The sequence below is a fragment of the Toxoplasma gondii genome, chromosome V, assembly GCF_000006565.2.
Source record: "Toxoplasma gondii ME49 chromosome V, whole genome shotgun sequence".
NCBI classification, from domain to species: Eukaryota; Apicomplexa; class Conoidasida; order Eucoccidiorida; family Sarcocystidae; genus Toxoplasma; species Toxoplasma gondii.
This window is the reverse complement of record NC_031472.1, coordinates 386,338-407,534: the sequence shown is the minus strand read 5'-3', so window position 1 is coordinate 407,534 and position 21,197 is coordinate 386,338. Positions and strand designations below refer to the sequence as shown.

The window sequence follows — 21,197 nt, the reverse complement described above, 5'->3', positions numbered from 1 at the left end:
AGATCAATATAGTTTGGATGACTGTAGATTGGAGATCAGAATCGTTGAAGACGCCTCGATCTTTTTGAGTTTTCGCGCGCGAGCCATCCATTAGATCATAAGAAAATGAGGAGTAGGTCGTGTTGTGGGTACCAAGAGCTGTCAAGAATGCCGACAGACTCAAAACATGCGATAGAAAGCAGGCAAAGCTGGAGGAGCAGAAGCTGCACACAAGGCTGCTAGAAGTCAGCTTCATTTTTTTCGCTGCTTTAATGCCACAGTCATCTGATTCATCTAAAGCTTGTCTATACAGCAAGCGCAAACGGGACGTAACGCCCGCAGTTTTATCTCCCGCTGTGGCCTTTTGAAAATTCTGACATGGTCTTGAAACCTGTGTTGCCGCAGTACCCAGGAAAACTGAACGGAAATCACAGTCGAGTGCCACTGAGTAATGGAAATGTTTTCGGTTTCCACAGTCGAAGTTAGCACAAGACTTCCTCTCCACGTATCCGTAACTTCTTCATTAATTCCACGTAACTAGGTGTCATCCCTGCTTTAGAGAAACTGGTTTGATTACCTGTAGCGTGCGTACACGAGACCCTACGGCGGGTGCAAGTCACTTCCTAAGTTACGCGCCCTCTCTCACTGTTTCATCCGATATACAGCCGAAAAAAGAGAACAGCTGACTTGCGTGTGTCGTTGCTTGCTGTGTACTCTTTTCTTTGATCTCTGCAAAGACAATCAAACCCGCTTTTCAACTCGCACCCAGTATCCGCGAGTGTCCGCCCTGTCATGCCTTTTTCATTTTCTTAAAAAACGCTACAGTCTTTTCTATCGATGCCTTTCGAGTGTCATTCCCCCTCCCTCCCGTTCCCCTGCCTAATGTCTCACTCCGTACCATTTCTGTTTTCGTTGTCTGATAAAGGTATCTTCCAATTCATCCGTTCAACTCTCTGTCCTTTGGCAGGGGCTCGTCCTAACTGTGAGTCCAATGAATCGTAAGAAACGGATTTCGAGGATAAAAAAGGAGAACTACACTGCGCGTATCCTGGATTACTCGTAGTAAACACAAACTTTTAGACATAACTGAAGGTGTGAACGGAAGCAGTTAACTTTTGCAACACAATCGTGTGCAGCAACGTAGAGTAACCTTGCCTCACTGAGGCTGCCAGTACGATCAAGCGACACGCACGCCGGAGGAGGGGTTGTTTCTTTTTTTGATGTTCTCCGCGTATTACCCGGCCATGAACTCGCATGTGTTTTGTCGCTCTGCAACTGCGACTCGGTATCCAGCTGTGCAATTCACGAACGGCCTCGCTTAGCGTTTTCTTCCGACGCGCCTTTCGAGCAGACCGCGTCGAGATCCTAAGCGACCTCCGGATTTGCTTCTCACGTCAAGCGGCTATACAGTGATCTAGCCGTTGCGGAAAAGAGTTTTTTCAGATCCTCTGCAGCCTGTTCAGTGTACTAAACAAGGGAGTTCCCTTCGGAAGTGTAGCTCGTTTCTTGAATTGGAGACGCAGCAGGACTTGCACGGAGCTCTCTGGGTTTCTCGGGTCTAGTCTCGTTTTTTTCTTCGCTAAAAACAAAGCCGTTGCTTGCGAGTTTTGCAAGATTTTCCAGGAGGCTTCGAGAACCAGGGAAACTCGGGATCTTTGTCGCTGCGCTTGGATCCGGTGTGCCTTGTTCGCCAACTCCGTCCGTCGTGGCGCTACCGTGTACACATGCAAGAAGTCGAAAGTCTCTCTTTCACTTCCGGCTTCTTGCTTCCTGAGACACCGCTTTTCTGCTGTTCGTTTTCTCCCGTGAACTTCGCACCTGCTGGCGTGTCTCTGCCGCTTCTTTTTCGAGTACCATGGGCATCTCGCTCTTCTCGGGACGTGGCTGGCCGTGGCGCGCCTCCGCGCAGTGGCTTTTCTCGTGAGTGTCAGGCCGAAAAAAAACGTCCTCCCCGTCCAATTTGGAGTTTTTCTCACCTGCACAAAATGCCGCTGCGCCATAGAGAGGAACCGCTCGCGGGAAAGTTATTCGAACCCACATGTCCCTCACCTGTCGATCCACCTCCGACTACGTCGGTGCTCCAGACCCTGAAACTCGTAGAAGGTCCTCGTCCTGCTGGACTCGTCCTTTTCATGTCTAAGTCTTCAAGTTCCACTTGTTCGTTTCTCGCAGAATGATCAGTCCGCCTCTCCACCAGGAACAGCCGCTAGGCTTTGGCCCGCTTGCGCGCGCGACAGACGCTGTGAGTCCTCGCGCGGGCATGTCGACTAACGCTCCGTCTCTCTCCACTTCATCTCTCCCTGCTGTGTCTTCTGACTTCTTCGCGTTCCCTCCCTTGCCCTGCGCCCTCTCCATGACACGTTCTTCCGTCTCCACTCCTTGCCTCATCACAGCCTCGCCCTCTCGATCTTCGGCGCCCCGGTCCTCCTCAGCCATTCCAGCGATGGGCCCCGCAGGAGACTTTGTCAGGATGCAGAAAACCCAGAAGGACCTCGAGTATTCTGGGAGTCGAAAGCCTCGCAGCTCTCTCGAGTCTCGGAGCACCCTCACTTTGCTGCTGCAACCTAGGGACTCCATGGACGGGCGTCAGTTATCTCGTTCAGATGATGAGAAACGAGCTTTTCCGGAGGCGAATTGTCCTCCACCTCTCCTTTCTGTGGCGGTTTCTGAGCGTCTGAGTGGTGTCCGTCGTGGCGACATGTCGCCCGTAGATACCGAAAGAGATCTCGGCCTGTCCCCCGAGATTTGTGAAGCCCCCCTCTTCGGTGCTCTGAGTCACCCTCACTCGAATCCGACTCACTTCTCCAGCGTGCATTCGTCGGCAGTTGGAGCCGGTGCTCCGCAGCAGCAGCCGCTGCACCCAGAAATGTCTCCGTGCATGCCATCCAGGACTTCACAGACGCCCTTGCACCCTTCAGGGTCGAGAGACGCGCTGGGGGTCAACGATGTAGCCTCGAGGCCTTCAAAGGCGGGTCTGGTCTGGAGCTCTACCGAGGGCCGTTCCAGCCGTGTCTCCAGTGGTGCTGTCTTGTCCTGCACTGCTGTCCCTCCAGGCTCACTCAAATCGGAGTCTTGGCTGAGAACTTTATCTCCGGGGGGTTTGGACGAACAGGCAAGTCTCGAGACGTCTGCGTCTTCAGCAAGGGTCGAGAAAGAGTTTCGGGGACTCTGGGACGTCCCAGAAGCGGGCCAGGTGACCCCAGGGGCCACAGGGATGAGTCCCTCGCGGGCCTCTCCAGGCAAAGCAGAGAACTCTCCAGGGGGTCGGCGCGCTACGCCTGGGCCGACGTTTGAGGCGGAACAGGAGTCGCCCTGGGCGCACCTTGTCCGCGACTCGAACCAGCCGTTTGCCCCTGTGATCGGCCACTATGTCGAGGGTTTCACCAGTAGCAGCTCTGGGAGCAGCACGTCGATCTCGCCCTCGCCTTCGCGGAGCCCGGTGCGCCGCAGAGTCGGCCGCAGGGCCCCAGGAGACCCCGTCGTCGGCGACGATCCCGAGGTCTCCTGGTACCCGGCGCGGGCCAGGAAGCCCCGGAGGCCCAGCTCGGGGACTGAGAGCAGCTCGACGGGTGAGGAGCTGGCGCCTGAAAGCGGACCGTTCGGAGTCGACGCCGGGAACCAGTTCGTGCAGCTTTCGCGGGCGTTGTTGGGCGGAGACGGCAGATCCACTTCAGAAAGTTCAGACGCCGACAGCGAAGTCGAGTCTCAGAGGCTGGAGCAGCAGCAGCTGCTCCAAGAGCTGCGTCTCAGGACCCTCGGCGTCGGCGCCGAACGGAGAACCCGAGGGCGGGCGTCGGCCAATAGACGGGCAACGGGGACGGCTGGGACCGACGACGAAGCTTCTGCGACAGGCCCAATTTGGAGATCTGCCAGGATGGCTGAAACGAATTTGGGAGACAAGGAGTGGGGGAGCCGAGGCGACGGCAGAGACGCGAGTTCGCTAGAACGGGAAGGAAGGAGAACAGGGTCCTTAGCTGTCTCCGATGCTTCCTCGATGTCTCCTCGAAGCGCAGGCGCCTGCAGACGCCTCAGAGATGCGTCAGGTGCCGAGTACGAGGGGCCAGCGGCGGCGTCGCGCATTCGCCGCGGTCGGAGCATGCACCGCAAATCGCGAGGCAGGCAGGCGAAGGAGGGGGCTCCCGTGGGGCCGCAGAGTTCTCTTGGACTCCAGTTCTTCACAGAGGGCTCGCTGTTCCACGCGCTGCTCTTTGGAGACCCGATGTTCAATGCCGAGGGCCTCCGAACCGATGACAGCGATGTCTCCTCAGGCCCGGAGCCCAGTCCGTCCCCGGTGGTGGTCCCTGTGGAGAGACCCAGGGCAAACAAGCAGGCGCCACAGAGGACTCGCACCCTATGCAATGGGGCGCCTCCCGATCTGTTGGAGGGCGTGAACAGACGTCGCCAAGACAGCTCGCGGGGCGAGGCCTGTGCCGACGAAGGAGAGACAGGTGTATCCGAGGGAGTGGAAGGCGGTCCCTGGGCTCCGCCTCGCCGTTCTGCACATGCCCACCGAGTCTGGAATGGAATCACTTCCACTTCTCCGGTGACTGTGGGGTCGGGGACAGAGACCCCGGATGCCCCCGATCCTCGCCCTTCTCGGCGGGGCGGTGGCGCCCCGGCGCCCCGAGGGCAGAGACAGCTCGTTCGAGTTCCAGGACGAGTTCTGGGGCCCGGCCTCAGGGCGTCGAGGTCCGTTACGGAGACAGAAGACGACGACCCAGATGGGGTGCATGCGGCAGGACGAAAAGGGAAGCGCGAGGGGTTAAATGTCTTTGCGTTAGGTAGCAGCCCATCTTCTGGAGGTGAGAATTCCAGAGGGGACAACATGAAGTTCATGACATTTTTCAGTCAGTTCACGGGCCAGGGGAATGTCTCTGCGGATGACCAAAGTCCGAAGTCCGAGTGGAGCAGCAGCCGAGAGAGCAGCGTGAGCGCCAGAGCGCGTGGCGGCAGCGAGGACAGCTTCAAGCTGTCTCCGAAGGCCCTCATCGTCTCCGAAGAGCTCGACGGAGAACTGTCAAGGGGTGTCGGAGTCAACAGGTCCCAGACACACCTGTGGGGTCAGGGGCCTCGGCATGCGGGCAAATCCGGATCTGCGAGTGTCGCGGAGTCCACCAGGACAGCCGAAGCGGCGTGGATTGGACGCGGGTATTCGGCGCATTGCAAGCAGGCGTCCACTTGTGCGACAAAAGGGAGACAAGACTTGCTCGACGGAGCGGTCGTGTCTCTCAGTCCGCGGGCACGCGGGGCTTGCCTTGAGCCGGGGCTTCTCGCATATCCAAGGAAAGAGGAAAGTAGTGCCTTGCCAAGCCAGAGACCGTCACTGGCGGGGACGACGGCGTCAGGTGTCTCCTCGAAGCGGCGCCTTTCCGACGGACTCGACTGGGAACTTACCAACCTGTCTCGTCGCTCGTCGCAGACCTTTGAACACTCCACAGGTGGGACAACTCCGATTCAGAATCTGCAGAGGCCTCAAGCAGGGAAGCACGGCTGTCTCCCCTCGGGAAACGACTGCGGCGCCGCACTCCCCGTGGGCGCATGCGACGCGACTCATGCGGATGGGGTTCGATGTGTCTCGGATGCAAAGGCGACGGCAGACCCGCGGGGCGGGGCGCGAACTGCAGAGGGGAAGGAAGTTAATGGAGTGGGAGGCGTTGGTTTGTCCCGACTCAGGGAAGCAGCGCAGCACCCGCTGGGTGTTCGAGAAGAGCGACGAGACACGTTCCCTAGGTTTGCAGCGACAAATGCGGAGTCTACGAAAAGCCGAACGGGAGAAGTTTGCGAGGAGGGGCGACACACGCGGCCAGAGACGGGAAGCCCCTCTCATGGCTCATTGATAGGTTCCTGGGGTGGAGGAGGCACACGAAGGTCGCCAGGAACGTCTTCTGAAAACGCGGGTCAAACAGGTAAGGGAGGTGGACAGTGAACGGCGGTGCGCTCTGAGTGGATGCCGAGAAACTGAGAAAGAGAAGTTGCAATTGCTTGTTATAGTGTTTTCGCTCGCGTGATCTGTAGCAAGTTCACATTAGAAATTGCCCAGTGTGAAGACTGAAAGTAGTGCAGCTCCTGTGTTTTCATGTCAATCAAGTAGCAGGCATACTTGGCGTAGATGGTGAGTATGTTCGTGTATCTGCTTCCAGACTAACAAACATTGCGTGATGTGCCTGAACTTGACAGGTCGATTCGAGGGCTGTCCCGCTGATAAAGGGGCAGTATTTTCAGGGTATGAAGTACAAAGAGATACCAAGATTACTCGTGGCAGTATTAGGATTTCTACCCCGTCCACTGTTGCAGTGCGTGGAAACGTCATCAAAATTCAGATTCACCGAGAGCTGACGGAATCGCTTTCTGGTACTTGTGTTCCGGGCAGGGTCTGGAAGACGGAGCAGATTGCTGGCACGATTCGCAACCGCCACAGAGTCTGCACATTTTGCGTACTCTCCTCTCGATTCCAGGACTTTGTTTCCAGGACTCTCGATTCCCTGCATACTTTTGTGGAGACGATTTCTCGGTTTCTTTTTGTCGCTTTGCATTTTGCAGAAACTTCCGTTTCGGTGGTGCCTTTCTCGGATTTTCCCTCTGAGGCAAGTGGTACCTCTCAGGTTGGATCGCGACACCTTGTTGGCAACAGTCGAGGTCACGACGAGGTGCAGCAGAGGACTCTGAGAAAAGCGAATGATGTGACTTTAGGACAGGAGCTCTGCGATCCTGGAGACTTCCAAGGGAAGCCAAAAGAAAGGAGTGTCCGTGAAGAGCGTGGCGGACTCGTGGACAGGGCGGAGTCTTCAGGATCGTTCATCTCGCCTCTGTCTAGTCTCTACAGCGCGTGGGGATTCTCTTGAAGAAGCGGTTGCCGAGTCGGCATAGAAACGCGGTTTACGTGATAGGCCATCATGGGCTAGTGAGACCACTGAATATGTGTCAGCAGGACGGGTACGGGTTTTTTCGAGGCGCAGAAAGGCCGGTTCGTTTTCCAGAAATTTCGATGGCTGGCCTGCGGTTCCCCGGTGTACGTCCAGGGTGTTGCGTGGAACTGATTTTGCAGCGAAACCTTCGATCTGGCGGGGGAACTCGCCACGTTTTTCTGCATGTAGGCCGATCCATGTCAGGGAGGAGCCCAAACTCGGCTTTCAAAGTGGCGTTTTGTCGACTTTTTTCGTCGATTTTCACGAGAGATGTGATGGTAGCAGGCACAAACACAGGTTGTCAGAAGCGAAGGCCGTTTCTAATCGAGAGGCAACAGGTTGAGTTTTGGAAAGAAGTCGTTCCGGGAACACGATAAGTGAGTATCGTTTCGGAAGCAATCTCGAATACAGGCGTGGTTTTCGTTCACGCGGCAGAAACAAAAGTGTCAGTTTTGCGTGCTGTGTCATCACAGAGGTACTGTAGTTATGTGGAGCGCTTGCGCGCAGCCGTTGCTGCGACAGTGTCTCGTTTGTGGGTGCACCGTTTTTTTTGTTTCCAAATAAGCATTTTTGAGGTTGCGTGTGCCCAGGAAGTTGCGCTAGCTTGCAACGAGGTGTGACAGCAAACAAGAAGTTTTTCTGGTGGTGGAATAGCCACTTGAGTCTCTCTGAGGGTACAATTGTGAGCGACGAAACGCAACTGTAGGCGCTGCGCCCTGTGCACGTCGACTCAGCAGCCTGAAAAGAGAGAGGCTGGAGCAGCGGGACAGCAGGTCGAATGCCCTATTTCATGGCAACCTTGCATACGTGTATCAAAGTCTTTCCTTTTAGAGGCCAGGCAAACGGTTCCACCGCAGGAAAACTGTTCATTATTGGAGCAGGTGTGCGTCGTTGGTGGCTGAAACCGAGCTTTGGAGCTTCTTTGTGAAGTAATTCTTGCGTTGATTGAAAATAGAGTTCAAGAGACGTGTGTGAACAGGATCTCATGGCAGTGACGCAGACACCACTGACGTATGGGCAGGGAGGCGTTCTGCAGGAATTCGACGCGAGCGAAAAGTAGGCATGCCGTGAATTCTGTCTCGCGTGATGAACCGCGCTGAGATGGCGGTTGCTGGTTCGAATCGAGAGTCGCTTCCCACTTGTTTCTCCAGCCACACCGGCATTCGTAGATTCGGAGAGCAATGCGCAGACTCGATTGTGTCGCTCCAGTGATGGCCCGGCATATGACGCGTGTATTAACATGAGAAACCGAAACACACGAAAACGTGCTTGCGAAGGTCGCCGTTGCACGCGAATGGCATCCAGTTACTAGGCAGGTGCCAAGCCAACAAGAGTCCCATCAGTCGAGTATGGATGAATCTGCAAATGGGGGCAGAAAGTAGAGAGGAACACGAAAAGCAGGTCCGTGAATATCAGCGTGTCACGCAACTGCAGACGTGTACCAGCAGCCACTTCTTCAAGAAACCGGAAAACTGGGAAGTGATGAAGCAAGAGCTCTACCCGAGGTGAAGTGGCCACCGGTTGGGGGGGAAGGTGTAACCGGACAAAACAAAGCTGTAGCTTAAACAAAAGAAAGTCTCTGACCTAATCATTTAACGGTAAGTCCTGTCGTGTTTTTTTTTCCAGGGAGCTTGTTTTCCGCGCTGCGAAACACGGTCAAGAGATACCAGTTAGCGTAATGAAACTGGGGGAAAGTGGCCAAAGTAACGGGCTTGCATGACCGGTTGCACAGTTGGTTTTAGACGTATTTTTTCTGCAAACATGCTAATAGAATTGTGAGCTCTGTTTTACAATGGGCTCGTTACACTTCATAGTTTATCCCCCGGACCCTGGATACAACTTCAGGGATAATACACAATCAACTTCTGTATGGCTGCAGTCCACCACAGCCACAGTGTAATGATAACCATCTAATACCTCTTTGCGAGTGTTTAAAGCACAGGCTGTTCTAGTGCCAATACTAAGACGTCTTCCTAACATGATTCAAACGACTTTTTTTTCCTGGGTTTTCCTCTGTATGATCGGCTCTGTGTAACGCCCTACACGGGCTGCACACTACGCTGTCCAGGAAAGAGCTGTTTCGTAGGCTCGAGTTTTCTCCCATTTGTCTCAATTCGTCTTTGAAACGCAGAACCGTTTCTTCTATTTCTTCGTGGAAATGTACTTCAGCTGACTTTTTATGCCGGGTTTTCGCACTTTCTTCCTCATTGTCCATTCCCAGGCTTGTCTTCACAGTCTGTGCCGTACTGTCGCGCTCTTCTGTTTGTTTCCTGTTGTTCACCTTCGACACAACAGCGAGTGAGTTTTTTGGACACAGAAAGGTGTGCTCTGTACCACACAGTTTCAGAATGTACCCAGGGGTTTGATGGATTCTGATGTTTTTTACCCTTACTGTTGATTTCATGTCTGCGAGGTGCAATCCAGCATTTGACTTTGCTTTTTCGAGTTACCAAAATCGCGCTTTTGTTGTTGTCGTTTCGCCGCTGCTGCGCGTCGACCCTTAACCGGGTGACTGCTCCGGCGTCTTCCCATAATTCGTTTGTTTCTCATCACCCAGAGTCCTGGCTAAACGGTCTGACACTGTCTGCCTCATGAACCCATAGTTTTTAAACGGCTACAGCGTTCGCGCCGACGTTTACACTTTTCTCCTTCTTACAAGTGGCTACCCCCAGGCCATACCCTCGGCGCTCAAATCTGTTTCGGAATCTGTCCTTTGGAAGAAAGTCTCTGAGACGTTGTCTGTCGATCCTGTGGGGATTTCGCTAGCGGAGTGTTCTTCTGACCCCATATCTCTGGAGAAAGGCCATCGATGATTTGAATACGTTCTCATCGACTCGCAGCGAAATCTGCTTTTCACTCCATTCTATGATTGGAAAGTACGAAAATAGACAACCGTGTGGTTAGTCGGTTTTCTGGTTTTCTTCATTTACAACCCTAAATCCCTGAGAGGATCATACCTGCACAATCATCGCTGATGCACTTGCTTCTTTACCCAGCTCCATCCTGCATAAGTAGGTCGTCGCTACCTTCTCAAGCCCGGCATCTATCTCAGTTTTGATGACTCCACCTCATAACTGGAGTCATATTCAGTATACTAAGTACTGTAATGTCTCTGTTTATTCGATCCTAGTTTTTGATGTAAAGATCAGAGGACGTTTTTCATGACACGTGTGAGCAGAGCCTTCAAATGTCTCTGTCCTGTCTCATCTTCCTACCTGTTCCGCTTCTTTTGCTTCTGTTGTCACCCTCTCGTCTTCAGTAAATCTGGATTTGCAGCCTATTTGTATGTACCTCTGCACGCTTAGAAAAACCACGAATCGACGGTCGTGCGCATTGCCTGCAAAAGGTATGGTGTGTGCGTGTCTACGCGCTCGACTCTGTTTTTCTGCGTGCATCAAGATTCTTCGGTAGCTTCTTTCCCCCTTCTTTCTTTAACGATCGCCTAAGCCCTGAGGACAAACCATGTTATTTCTGAACTTCCGTTTTGCTCGTTTTTATGTTCTTCCAGAAGGGGAGAGGAGGCAGATCGGGTGGAACAACAGGCTCGCGTTTCCAGTTTGTCGGGGAGTCTCGATTTCTCGTTTGAATAAGCGATTCCCCTTTCCTTAGGTACAGCATGGGAGCTGCGGATTCGAAAGGAAAACTCGATGGTGAGTTTCTCCCCCTTATTGTCACTCGACTTTCTTCGCTTTTCCCCTAGCTCTGTTCTTGTCGATTTCAAAACAGCCAATGCAAGAATGCAGCTTTTCTCCTTTCACTGCTTCCTCTTGAGTCATAGACTTTTCTGCTCGCATGTGCTGAGTGATATGTGTCTCACTAAACAAGCAAATATTCACATGAAATAAAAGAGATGCAAACAAATGTAGACTCCCGTGTTGTGCTGCACATACACCTGGATAGGTGATGCGATGTGGTGGCCGGAAACCCCTGACAAGATGCACGTGGAAACCTCTTGGCCTCTGCGTCTCTCCTCTCAAGTTATCTGATATTCTAATGTCTCGATCTTCTTCTCCTTCTGCGTCCTTTCCGTGTCTTTCGTTTTTTAATGCATGGCAGAGGCTGTGCGAGAGAACAGAAGGTCCATCAGTAGATCTGTACGCGAGCTCGATCGAGAGGCCCTTGCGTTGGATCGTCTCGAGCAGCAGCTGCTCTCTCAAATTCGTAGTCAAGCCATTGCGGACACTGCAGTAAGTCGAGCTGTCCAACGGAAAACAGACAACAAAGCGTTCTACAAGTTGCAAGAATTCAGACACACCATTCACGCACAACAACATATACATTTACTATATATATATATATATATATATATATATATGAGTATGTGTACACAAGAAACCAGGCAGTCTAAACAGACGGACATAACAAACACACCAATGTATCTATGCCTATATGTGTACGGAAAACCGCTGATAGTTTTTAGAGTTGCAAGAACTCCAGCAAACGAACAAATAATCAACACAGCAAAATATGTATAAATAAGCTTAGGGTAGAGTCGTTTTCGGAAAAGGCTTTGCGGGGAAAAGAATTCCTTAAGAGAAAAACGAGAACAGAAAACTAGTCCATCCTGGCACAGATGAAAGCGGCCCTCTTTTTCTTGCCGTGCACCTCATACGATGGCCACAAAAAGCGTAATGGAACGTCGACCCGGTCAATAAACACCTCGAAGATCTAAACCAGCAGTCCGGCTGGAGTCTCCGCTCGCAACAAGAAGCTTAAAAACAATCCTGTCTCGAAGAAATGATCCTGACTGGATGCACAGAAGCTGAGACCAGGAGAAACGTCCAGCGTCCGGCTGAGAAATGCCGACGGCAATTGTTTTTCTGTTACTGTTTGCAGACTCTCCAGCGCGTGCATGCACGTCAAATCGTCCGCGTTCGAAAGCGACGGACGGCCCTTCTCGCGTGTAGGGCTCAGCTGCTTGGAGCGAAGCTTCAGTTGCAGCAAATGCAAAGCATGCAACAGCTTCAACAGCATCTCCAGTCCAGTGCTCAGGTTCGTCGTTTTATCCTGTTGCTCAACTACAGCTCTGAGGAGACGTGGAGCATTTTCACACAGTCTGAAATATATGCATACCTGTATATATATATATATATATATATATATATTGCGTATGTGTATGGATGCGTATATGCAACGTTAATGCATATGATGGTTTGACTCGTGCACCAACTTCAGCAGCATCTTCAGTCCAGTGCGCGGCTTTACAGATACAAATAACAGACCTTGATACACTTTTCCATAAAACAATGCGTACATATACTTGTGTGTGTATATATATATATATATATATATGCCATGTGATGAGTATGAAATGTCGTTTCTGCGAGCTGGTTTGCTACAGCTCGGTCGGAGCGCTGGAGTTGTCGAAACAACTATCCATGTATACATATCCACGTAAATGTATGAAGATTACGCATGCATATATATATATATATACATACATATCTGTAAAGGCTATACATGTATAAATATAATAGCTCCGCATGTATACATACACATATGTGCATATATATATATATATATATATATAATCTGACGTGCACATGTGTTTTTGCATGCATCTGCTCCTGGACGTGTTTGTGTATTTCTTATCTTGGCGGAACGCGTGTGGGGTGGTGTTTCGGTGTGTGTTTTCCTTGGTCCTCAGGTGCTGATGAAAGTGAATAAAACTCTGAATTTGCCGCAGCTGGAGAGCGTGATGAATGATTTCATGCACGAGTCACACCGCCTTGGTCTCCTTGTAAGTTTTGTTTGTTTTTATATCACACTCTTCTTGCTCTGTTTTCCTCTCTTCGATCTGCCTTCTCTCAGTAAACTGACGGTTCGTCTCTACGTCGGTGGTTCAGAGACAAGGTAGTCCTGACCATGCAGGCGTCTGAAGAGTGTGTTCGCTGTCGGTTTGCTCAAAGTTTCACCATGCAGAACTTGACTGTCTGTGTCCCAAATACCTGGAGATCCCTTGCGCAGTCCTCGGTCCTTTAGTGGCTCCGCTTACTTCTTATCGACAGTTCCGCGGTTTCTCGCTGTCTTCGTATCCGGGTCGCATGTCTCGTTGGTCTCAGTGCAGCGCCTTCATCTGTCTGAATTCGGCGTCTCCTCCTTCCGTCCTTTCGTTTCTTCTTTCCGTGTGCAGGAAGAAATGATGACCGATGTGATCGATAACGCGACCGCAGACACGGTGAGCACGGCGCCTTCCGGCTGAGGGGAAAAGAGGCGAAACCTCGACGAGTCCGCCAGAGAATCCAGGCAGTCTGTAACTGAAACAGCATCCAGCGATCTGCATGCGATCGAGGTGCCTGCGCCCAGTCGTGTCATCAGGACATGCCCACAAGCGCAGCCCTCGTTCCTCTCTAAATACGGACAGGCGAATCACAAAGCACAAAGCTTGACTCACAGAGGCGTTTGTATCCCCGTCTCTGAACATACGCATATGTATATATATAGATATATACATTTTTCTCATATTCATTTGATTATTTGTTTAGTCATTTACTGATACATACATGCACACGCGCGGATTTAGCTCGAGAAGTCTGTTTTTCCATTTCCAAACTTCGCGCGTTAAGCGTACTTGGCGTATTGCAATCCAGGAACTTTTCAATTTCTTTTAAACAGTGAGAGTCGATCCAAAATCTCTGCGGACGCTTCCATTTGCTCCAGATGTCAGATTTCTTTGCAGGAGGAAGAAGAAGCGGAAGAAGCAATCGTGAACCAAGTGCTGCAGTGTGCGTCTGCTAATCTCTCTCACAGGGTTCGTCTCTTTTCGAATTCGTGTCCCACTAAAATGGAAAAAGCCGCAGAAGAATCCGAAAATGTATTTCTGAGACGCTTTATCTAAAAGCTCAAAAACTATGGTCGCCTGAGATACTGAGAACTTCCAATGAATCCGTGACATATATACAGCATAAGCGTGTACCTATATATATATATATATATATATACATGTGCGTCGATCGCCATGAGTCGCTTTCCATCAAGAATTCGCGTCACACTTGAATGTGCTTCTTGACCAACAGGACGATCTTCCTCGTGCGTCTGAGCGACCTATAAAACGATGTCTGCTAACGTTTTTTCCTTCGTTTCCGACAGGGTTCATGGCTCGTAATATACTCACATTTTTCTTCCCTGTTTTGAATCTCTCTTCCTCTTTTTAAGTAGCTGCCCGCTTCTCTTTCGTCTTTGATTCACTTTGGTTTGACTTAGTGTTCTGATTTTCAGTCTCTTGGTCGACGCTCGAGGGATTCTCGGTTTTCGGAGTTGGTCTTTTCGCACCTCTGTTTGCTTCGTTGTCTCCCTGTCTCCTTGCTGCTTCGCAGCTGGCTGCAGCGCCCCCGCCCTGTCGCCTGGATGTCCCTGTATCGGTTGGAAGTGTCTCCGGCGCCTGTGAAGCCCAAAGTTTGGAGCCCGAGAGGGTCGCGCCGGAAGCATCAGGCCTGCTCCAAAGACCGCGCTGCGAGCAGCGTGTGGGACTCCCCACTCTCCTCGTTTCTGGCGGCTTTGGAGGCGACACCCGACTGAATCAAGGTATTGTTTGAGCAAGAGGAGGTTTCGCTTTTTCTGCCCTCTTTTGTGTCCTCGATCTTCTCGTTTGTCTCGTCTCCCTGTTCGTCCTTCTTTCCCTCTCTCTCCGTTCTCTTCGTCCGAAGAAGGAAAAGCAGAGGAAGAACGAGAAGACGCCCCTGGATCTATAAAACACTCTAAAGGGTGCAGAAACGTCCTGAACATAAAACGCTTCTGCAGATGATTATGTGCGACGACTGTAGATGAGGACGGTAAACTTTAGGAAGTCGATAGGCGCGCGAAACTTCAGATATGTCGACTCGCTACGAATCCGCGAGAATAGTGTGTTGCCGGAGAGAGGAAGCAGAAGTAATTTGTATCGCTCCGAGCGTTTCACATGCACGTTTAAGCTGCGTCAGTCTCTCGATTTGCATCTGCTTCTTGACGCGCGTCTCTTCGTGTCCAGGCGTGGTACGCTTGAAGGTCGGGGTATCACCTGTCTCCGTCTCTCCATTTATTCACTGATGGTTGTCTCTTCTTCTCTCCCTTCTCCTTTGCGAAGAGGATTGCCAGAAACAGACAACCTGCATGCGCGGTCGGTGGTAGTTTTCCCACGGTAAAGTTTGTGTTCTTCGTCGAAAGAGCCTCTGGTTGCAGGTCTCGAAGCGATGAGCTACAGCTGGCGAAGGTTCGTTTCTACATGTAAACGATCCGTGTTTTCTGCTTCGGAGTGTTTCCTCCAGCTTTTTTCTTCTCGTCGCCATCCTTGTTTTTCTCTTCTCTTCAGGTGCCGTCTGTGAGATGGAGCGCGAGATGGAGAAGCGTCTCTTGTACTTGAGACGCTAGCCGAGAATCTCGTTCGCAGTTGTGCTGCCTGTCTCTTTCTCCACTTTCCCCTGCTGATGTTTCTCCCTTTCTCTTTCTTCCTCTTCCTCGTTCTCTCGCTTCTTCCGTCTTCCCCTCTCTCTGTCTCCTCTTTCTCTGTCTCCCCTGTCTCTGTCACCCCTGTCTCTGTCTCGCTCCTTTGTCGGGTTTCTCCGGGTCGGTATCTCCTGGTGTCTTCTTCATTCTTGTTTCTGCGGACTGTGAAGGTGAGGGCTTGCGCACCAAGAGTCTCATAACTCCTGCGGCGGGAGAAAGGCTCTCGCCATTCGGTGCCGGTGGAAAACACAAACGCGACAGAAGCTGGTTATCACCGGCGAGGCGCGACCTCCTGTCTCAACGAGCTACGCCTTCAGAACGAACGCACCGGTCACCTTGGCAGAAAGTCGCGAATCGTTTTGTCTTGGCGTGGAGACACACGAGGTGGAGGCCCCTGTGCACTTTGCAGCATGCAGGTGCTTCCACTCTACGCAACAAAGAGATGGGTGATATACAGACTTGAATACATACACGTACAGATGTGTGTCTGTGGACATATACATATGTAGAGAAGCGTGGAGAGTGCGAAGGAAGAAGAAAATAGGGATTCTGGAATATTTTTGGTAGGTGTCTTATATCAACATGAGTGCATCCATATACATATATATATATATATATATATATATATCCAGATGAGCGTATACATCAATAGGAATATATATATATATATATACATATATATGGACGTATACACCAGTAGAATTATATGTATACATATATGTGTATATACATACAAATATATATAAATGTAGATGGACATATACATCAAGAGGAATATATATATATATATATATATATGTATATATATACATATATATATATATATATGCCTGTGTACAGATTAGGGAGTTGTCCTTGTAGGAATTTTGTTTGTTTCAGAGGCAATTGGTCTGGGGGATTCCTGGGAATTCTGTTGCCTTCCGATCCACTTGACTTGTCAGGAAAAACGGCCTTTCTAGGTTTTTAATTCGTTTGAACACGCGGCCATGTCTCAGGGATTCGCCAAACCGCTGCACACGCGGGGGAAACGCTGACGAAAACGTTTGCTTCATTCACGTCGCATCAAATTAAGAAGGGACAAGAAACCACCATCAGGCGCGGGGCAAATAGACAGCTGAGATGTTTTTCTGCGTCGGAAATGCTGCACATGTTAGGGAGTGTAAGGCAGGTTACACACCGGAAAGAAGAGCTTAAATCAGCGACACTGATAGAAACGAGGAACGCGCTGAAAAGATTTGCTAGAGAAGAGAGAGCGAAAGACGCTGCAGGGGTCGTCCAGAATGGACCACAAAAACGCAGAAAGGTGAGGACCCCGTTGTTCTCAGGTCCTGAGACACTTGTTCCCTCGTGACAGTACTTTTTTTCACTCGTCCATTTTATCCAGTTCACACCTAAAATGCCGATTGTTTTCTTTAAGAGAAAAGATGAAACAAAGACAAAGGCCGTACACCTCATCACAGGGAGCCTGCTCCATAGGTCCACAAGCGTATTTCCCTGCACACATATGCATACACATAAATACATATATATATATATATATATATATATCTTATTTATATATATATTTCATAAATTGTGTATACATACTAAATACATTAACGGTTTGTCTCAGTGATGAAAATTTACATCCATATCGATACATTATTAGCACATACATACACTGTTTGTAGATGTGTATTATTGATAAATTACTTATTAGGTATCTATTATATATATATCAATAATACATATCTAATGCTATGTCTTTAAATTGATTAGGTACGTAGTATCGATTAGATGAAAAATGTCTGCAGGAACTGTCCCCGGTCGAACGGTAGAAGAAATATACTAAGAGAGGCGAGGGGATGGCGTTACCATTTTGATCGTTTTCCGTTTCTGTTCAGCAAGTGTCTTTTTAAGAACCAGGCAGGAGCCGTTTTGACAGTGCACTCGTTGTGTGCTGTTGCGACTCTGTCCATGTGGAGACTCTGTTTGATACTTCGCACTTTCGAGCTTTCCGTGTTTTAGTTCGATTTGGAGCGACACTCGAGGCTCCTTCGCAGAACTCCGTGGGAGAGAGAAAACTTCGATTTCAACTCGGTCATCCCATCCCCGCCTGAAGCGCAAACAGCCTCCAGGGATGTTTTTTCTTTTTTTCGAGTACAGAGAGCCGGGGAACGTCCTTTCCCACGGAACTCGAAGTGGTTGGTGATCTCTCCGTCGAAGACGAGAAACGTTTTAGGTCTCGTGAAACCTGTGCATGACTTCCCTTTGTTTCGTTTCTATTTTACAAAAGTTTAAGCGACTCTTGAAGGAAGAATTTCATTCACTGAACTGGTTTCTTTCTACGCATGTTTCACGAAGCTTCGATTCTTCACTCCAAAGTTCATCCCGAGCGCGTCCTGACCAGCGCGACCGCGCCGCGTCCTCTGTCTCCCCGCCTGTTTCTTCACTGGCCTGTGAATCGAAAGACTCTCCACACATGCGTTTGACCTGCCTCTCCTTGTGGTCGCTTTTTCTTTCTTTCCATAAGTCTCATATGGGTCGAACGGAAATGTTGGAAACGACGGCTTCTCTTGTCGTCCTGGCGAGGAGTCTCTCGTCTCTGTGTCTCCGCAGTCTCTGTCTCTGTCTCTGTCTCTCCAGGTTCTTGCGTTGTTTGCGTCCGCGTGTGCTGCCGTTCTCCTGAGCTCATGCGCCGTTTCTGCGTCCATCCGTGTTTCTTTTGCTTGAAGAGTTGATTTCAAGAGGCCGTCACAACTCGAGAGTGGAGAAAGCACAGGTTCTGTCTTCGGCAAGCCGTCCACGGCTGCTGTCTCGGTGTGTGTGTGTGTCTTGTTCTCTACACTGTTACGGTTTAGTAAACGCTAAACCCTCTACTTCTTCTCTCTAGTTGATTTCTCTCTCCTCAGCGACATTTCTCTCACGTAATTCGTTTTTCTTTGTGGTTTTTCTCGACACAACCAGGTCCCCGGAAAACACGCATGCATGTGACCTTCTGCCTTCTTTTCTTCTCGCTTCGTTTACTGTCTCGTTTTCTCCTGTTGTTTCTCACCTGTCGGGTTCTCGTCGTCCTTCCTCCTCGTTTCTTTTTTCTCTCTTTTCCTCTCCCCTTCGTTGTCTGGGTGTTTGATTCGCCTTTCCTTCGCAAATAGCATGGTCTGTTTCGGAGGTATCGACGCTCCGGCTTTCGTCTCCCTCCTCTTTTTCGTCGCAGTTCTTCTCTCGCATCTCTCTCTGGCCCTGCGTGTCACTCCAGCAGCGTCAGGGATCTCCAGAGAACCGACTGCTCCTCTCTGCCGCGTTTGCGTTTGCGCTTCTCTTCTCCCCGCCTCGGCTATCGCTGTCTCTCTGTCTCCACCGCTGCGGCGCGCGCGGCTTGTCTCTTCCGTGCTCGAAGAAACCTGCTACGTCCTCGATTTTGGAAAAAGCTCCTGGACCCTCCGGTCAGGCAAGAACGATCTCGTGTCTCTCCCCTTCCTGTCCGGCGCAGTGTCTCGTCTCTCCGCACCCTTGCAAGAGGCAGTCGCAAGTCGTTCTCCTTCTTCTCGTCACTCTTCTTTTCGTCCTTCTTTCTCCTCAGAGACAACAGGGCAGACTGCTTTTCTCAGCTCTTCCGTCTGCTCTGTCTGTCCACGACTGTGCGTACTCCGGGCGCCCTTTGTCTCCTTCCCTCTGTGCGTCCCCACCTCGCTAGGAAGGCCGGACAGAGAGGAAAGAAGAAGAGTGAAGAGAATGCGGGAACGAGGCGAAGGAGACGTGAGAAAAGAGGCAGGTTCCTCGCCTGTTTCCACTTGTTTCTTTGGAATCAGATCCGGACCCACACGCGTCATCACCACCTCGAGAGAAGACGCCCAGAAGTTGTTTTCTTTGTTTCTGAAGGGTGCGCAAGCAGAGGGAAACGAGGACCTCTCGAACCGCACGAGAGGGAACTTCCAAGCCGACCACGACGAAAATGCAAAACGCGCCCGACGCACTGCCGTTCAGTTTAAAAGTGAAACGGCAAGGCATTTCCCACAAGAGGGGCAAAACCTTCTGAATGAGGACGGACGGACGCCTTTGTCTCCGCGAGCGTCTTCTGAGCCTTCGTGGTCCTCCATCTGTTCGGCCTCGTCTCATCCCTCGTCTGCTGCGCCTTGTGGTTCCTCTGCTTCTTCTCGGACCCCGTCGCCTGTCTTTCTGTCTTTCTCGATTTCAGATTCTCGAGTAGAAAACGCGAAGCACGGCGAAGCGCGTCTCTCTGAAAACTCCATAGATTTGTGCCTCTCCTTCCCAGACACAGACGAAAGGGGTGTGAAGAGAACGAGGCGAGAGAGCGAGGCCGCCGCGGGTGCCGAGGCGGGAGACACCCGGAGAGGGAAGGCAGCGCCTGTCGAGGAAGAACGGAGCGCGGAGGCAGAGACATGCCTCGGCGGTAAAAGAGTTCTTTCTCACTCCACAGAAGAAGAGAAAACGGAGACAGAGCCATGCGTTGCCTGTGGAGATTCCTCTTGGGAGATCGTGAGAAAGGCAACACTTCGTGAGGCACTCTCGTGGGTGGAGGCGTCCTTCTCGTCTGAAACTGAGGTGGACGGCGGAGACAAACGGCGGAGAAGAAACGAGAGAGAGGAACGAAGAGCAAGAACGACGCGAGAAAGCTATGCGTGTCTCTCTGAAGAAGGCGGGAAGGCAGGTTCGAGTCGGGGAGAGAGCGGAGACACGTTGCTGAGCAAGGCCGAGGTGGTGAACTCCAGGAACGAAGTCTCAGCCGCTCCAGGAGCAAGTCCTTCCTCCTCGGAGGCAGGCGAAGGTGTGGGGCGTCTGCCGTCTGGGTCTCTGTCGCGGAGAAGGCGGAAAACCCGTGGACCTGAAGATCTCTTGGAGACTTCATCCTCGCCCTCGGACGGACCGAGCAGCGCGGGAGTGCGAGTGGAGACCAAGGAGACGCCCAGGCACGAGGGTGGAAGCAGTTTCTGGAAGACGGAGGACGCCGCCAGCGCCCCAGCTCGCATGCGCGATGACGCGCGAATTCTGTACATCTACACAGACGGGGCGTGTCGCTCGAACGGCCGCGGAAAAGAAGCGAAAGCAGGCGTCGGAGTCTTTTTCGGAGATGGAGACCCCAGGAACGTCTCCCGACGCCTGACGGGTCAGCCGCAAACGAATCAACGCGCCGAACTGCAGGCGATTCTTGACGCCCTTGTGCTGCTGAAGGCTTGGGAGGAGGCGGGCAGGGGGTTCTGGGGGCCAGCTTCGGATGGCTCTCGAGAGACGATGTCGACTGAGGCAGCGGAACTGCCTCCCTGTCGTCCAAGTCCTCTTGCCTCCGACTCCCCGCAGACACTAGCGGCTTCTGAGGACAGAGACACGCCCGCCATGGGACTGTCGAAAACGCAGACGTTTCTTCCCGCGACCCGGGGAACGGGTCGAGGCTCTCTGCACGCAACGAGCGCTTGCGAGGGAGATCGAGGGGGAAGCAGCTCGCGTCCGGGTCTTGGTGGAACAGGGGGCTTGTTTTTTTCTGAAAACGACCCGCTCGAAATGCGCATCTGCAGCGACAGCGTGTACGCAGTCCGCTGCGTGACAGAGTGGGTGACCGCGTGGAAGGCGAACGGATGGCGCACGTCTGCAGGGACTGAAGTTCGAAATCGAGATCTAATTGCAAAGATTCACGAGCTTCTGCAAAGCAGGAAACTCGGGGACGCGCGATTCTCCAGCGAAACCCCGGAGCTGAAGGTAGAAAGAGAGCGCGACTCTGGAATGTCAAGAAAAGAACACAAAGCGCCCATCCAGGGTGGCTGGGGAGGCAGAGGAACCATCGAGTTTGTGTTGATCAAAGGCCACAGTGGAAATTACGGAAATGAAAAAGCCGATCAACTCGCCTGTCTCGGCGCCACGCTACCCTCTGAAGGTGAAGAGGAAATCCGAGGATAG

General features: G+C 51.5%; 3 protein-coding genes across 3 annotated transcripts; all 3 read left to right on the top strand.

The window, feature by feature from the left end:
• Window positions 1-1,348: 1,348 nt before the first annotated feature.
• On the top strand, window positions 1,349-8,483 carry TGME49_220470 (hypothetical protein). Its single transcript, XM_002371530.2, has 2 exons — window positions 1,349-5,885; window positions 6,520-8,483. Exons 1-2 carry the CDS (start codon window positions 2,153-2,155, stop codon window positions 6,819-6,821), a joined length of 4,035 nt encoding a protein of 1,344 aa, XP_002371571.1. The 5' UTR covers window positions 1,349-2,152; the 3' UTR covers window positions 6,822-8,483.
• A 412-nt stretch (window positions 8,484-8,895) lies between these two features.
• Window positions 8,896-16,528, top strand: TGME49_220460 (SNF7 family protein). Its single transcript, XM_018779887.1, has 9 exons — window positions 8,896-9,895; window positions 10,393-10,534; window positions 10,941-11,071; window positions 11,721-11,876; window positions 12,532-12,624; window positions 13,018-13,062; window positions 13,564-13,635; window positions 14,201-14,408; window positions 15,172-16,528. Exons 2-9 carry the CDS (start codon window positions 10,501-10,503, stop codon window positions 15,228-15,230), a joined length of 798 nt encoding a protein of 265 aa, XP_018637839.1. The 5' UTR covers window positions 8,896-9,895; window positions 10,393-10,500; the 3' UTR covers window positions 15,231-16,528.
• A 2,491-nt stretch (window positions 16,529-19,019) lies between these two features.
• TGME49_220450 (ribonuclease HI protein) lies at window positions 19,020-21,197 on the top strand (the record flags this gene model as incomplete). Its single annotated transcript, XM_002371528.1, has 2 exons — window positions 19,020-19,278; window positions 19,483-21,197. 2 exons carry the CDS (start codon window positions 19,020-19,022, stop codon window positions 21,195-21,197), a joined length of 1,974 nt encoding a protein of 657 aa, XP_002371569.1.

What these genes read in the sequence shown, in the direction of transcription:
- TGME49_220470 (XM_002371530.2), top strand. Translation starts at nt 2,153, where the DNA reads ATGATCAGTCCGCCTCTCCACCAGGAACAGCCGCTAGGCTTTGGCCCG. An exon ending in TGAAAACGCGGGTCAAACAG is followed by an intron (nt 5,886 to 6,519) that starts GTAAGGGAGGTG and finishes TGCATTTTGCAG; the next exon opens with AAACTTCCGTTTCGGTGGTG.
- TGME49_220460 (XM_018779887.1), top strand. Translation starts at nt 10,501, where the DNA reads ATGGGAGCTGCGGATTCGAAAGGAAAACTCGATG. An exon ending in ATAACGCGACCGCAGACACG is followed by an intron (nt 13,063 to 13,563) that starts GTGAGCACGGCG and finishes ATTTCTTTGCAG; the next exon opens with GAGGAAGAAGAAGCGGAAGA. An exon ending in CTGCTAATCTCTCTCACAGG is followed by an intron (nt 13,636 to 14,200) that starts GTTCGTCTCTTT and finishes GCTGCTTCGCAG; the next exon opens with CTGGCTGCAGCGCCCCCGCC.